General features: G+C 40.9%; 1 protein-coding gene across 3 annotated transcripts in view; it reads right to left on the bottom strand.

Annotated features, from left to right (window-relative positions):
- LOC103390497 (AP2-associated protein kinase 1-like) overlaps positions 1–1,540 on the bottom strand; it is a 25,861-nt gene that overhangs the window by 9,644 nt on the left and 14,677 nt on the right. For 2 of the 3 annotated variants that reach the window (XM_025062105.1, XM_025062104.1), the window contains one exon: positions 683–793. In XM_025062105.1, the coding sequence (XP_024917873.1) occupies positions 683–793 (111 nt within the window). Of the gene's footprint in view, positions 1–13; positions 794–1,540 lie in introns of those variants that run through there. The other variant, XM_025062106.1, reaches the window with a different exon arrangement.

Genomic DNA, 1,540 nt, shown 5'->3' with positions numbered 1-1,540 from the left:
ACCAAATGACCTACGGACCAGCACCGGTCCCCAGACCGGGGGTTGGGGACCCCCGGTTTAGGTAAGTGGGTCAACAATGGCAGTCGTTTTGAGGTGTTTTAAAAACAGCCAAAACAGGAGTAAAGCAGTAAAAACTGCAAGATATCTCTTCTCAGTTTAGCCACCTAGTGGACAGACGAGGTGTTTACACCTCAACAAGTCGCTTCTTGTTAGTTATTGAGTACTTGAGTTAGAGTTAGTACTTGAGTTATTAAACTGACACTCGGTTTATTGGAAACCAGGAGGCGGTGCTAAAGCTCTGCTCACTTTCTGTTCAAGTTTTATTAAAGTAAAATGAACCAACACCAGGAATACTGGACCAGGAATTGGTCATAAAGACATCGATACCGTGCTGTCGAATATCGAAGTATTGTTAAATGAAATATCACGGTTTTATTCCGTGTATCGATATTTTAATATTTGTAATATTTGGTTCTAGCCTCAAAAAAAAAAAACCCACTGCACTTCTAGTAATTACTGGAGTCGTACACAACTGAAAATACACATATACTGTAAACCAATTTTTTTTTTTTTAAGGTATAAGAACAAGAGTTAGTTATTCCGAGGTTAGAAACATCACTCTGACTCACTGCTGCCCTCATGCTTACACTGCAAAAAATAAAATAAAATAAATAAAACCTACCTTGGGAGTTTTTTCTTCCTGTGACAGGAATGGGATCGAACTCGTCGTCCTCTGTCCCTACGTCTCCAGCGGCCGGCTGCAGCTCCAGGTCAGAGATGAGCAGAGACGAATCTGCCAAAAAGGAATAAAATAAATAAACAAAAGCACTGATTTTTCCACAGCGTTCATGAACACATCATCATCATCATCACCGCCACCGCTCTCTTTGTGGCTCGTAATGAAAGGAGACGAGCCGTAATTAGGATCACGCAGCTGCAGCTGCTGCTGTGACGAGGAGCAGGAAGTGACAGGAAACAGTCAGAGGCTTTTAGATCGCAGCTGTGGGCACAGCCGCCACAGGTAAAAAAAAAAAAAAAATTTAAAAAAAAATCAGATTTATTTTCTAGTCAAGGACGATGCAGCAAAAATAATACTGTCGTTTAAATCTGTGAGGAGAAGAAGGCAGTGTTTATACTGCCACCAAGTGGTTAAAACACACAGGGTGCTTTACATTATGTCATCTACACCAGGGGTCCCCAACCCGAGGTCCAGGGACCAGTGGTGGTCCGTAGGTCATTTGGTACCGGGCCTCAGTGGGACAAAAAAAAAATGTGTCAATGTTTCAGAACAACAGGTTTGATTTGGAAAAAAAAAAAGAGATTTTTTTCAAATGTCTGTAATTTACGTCCAAACTCGTAAAATTAAGTTCTTTTCAAATATTCAAGGTCCAATTTTAGGAAAACAAACAAACAAAAAAAAACAGTGTCCAGTTCAATCCAAACCTGTTCCACTTGGGATAAAAAATGTGACGTTGTCTCTGAATGTGAAGCTGTTTCTAAAGGGTTGGAGAAAACTGAGGTGACCTGAGGTCACCCACCG

Source organism: Cynoglossus semilaevis, chromosome 14 (assembly GCF_000523025.1).
Source record: "Cynoglossus semilaevis isolate Cse_v1.0 chromosome 14, Cse_v1.0, whole genome shotgun sequence".
Lineage (NCBI taxonomy): Eukaryota > Metazoa > Chordata > Actinopteri > Pleuronectiformes > Cynoglossidae > Cynoglossus > Cynoglossus semilaevis.
This window is presented reverse-complemented; position numbering and strand designations above follow the sequence as displayed.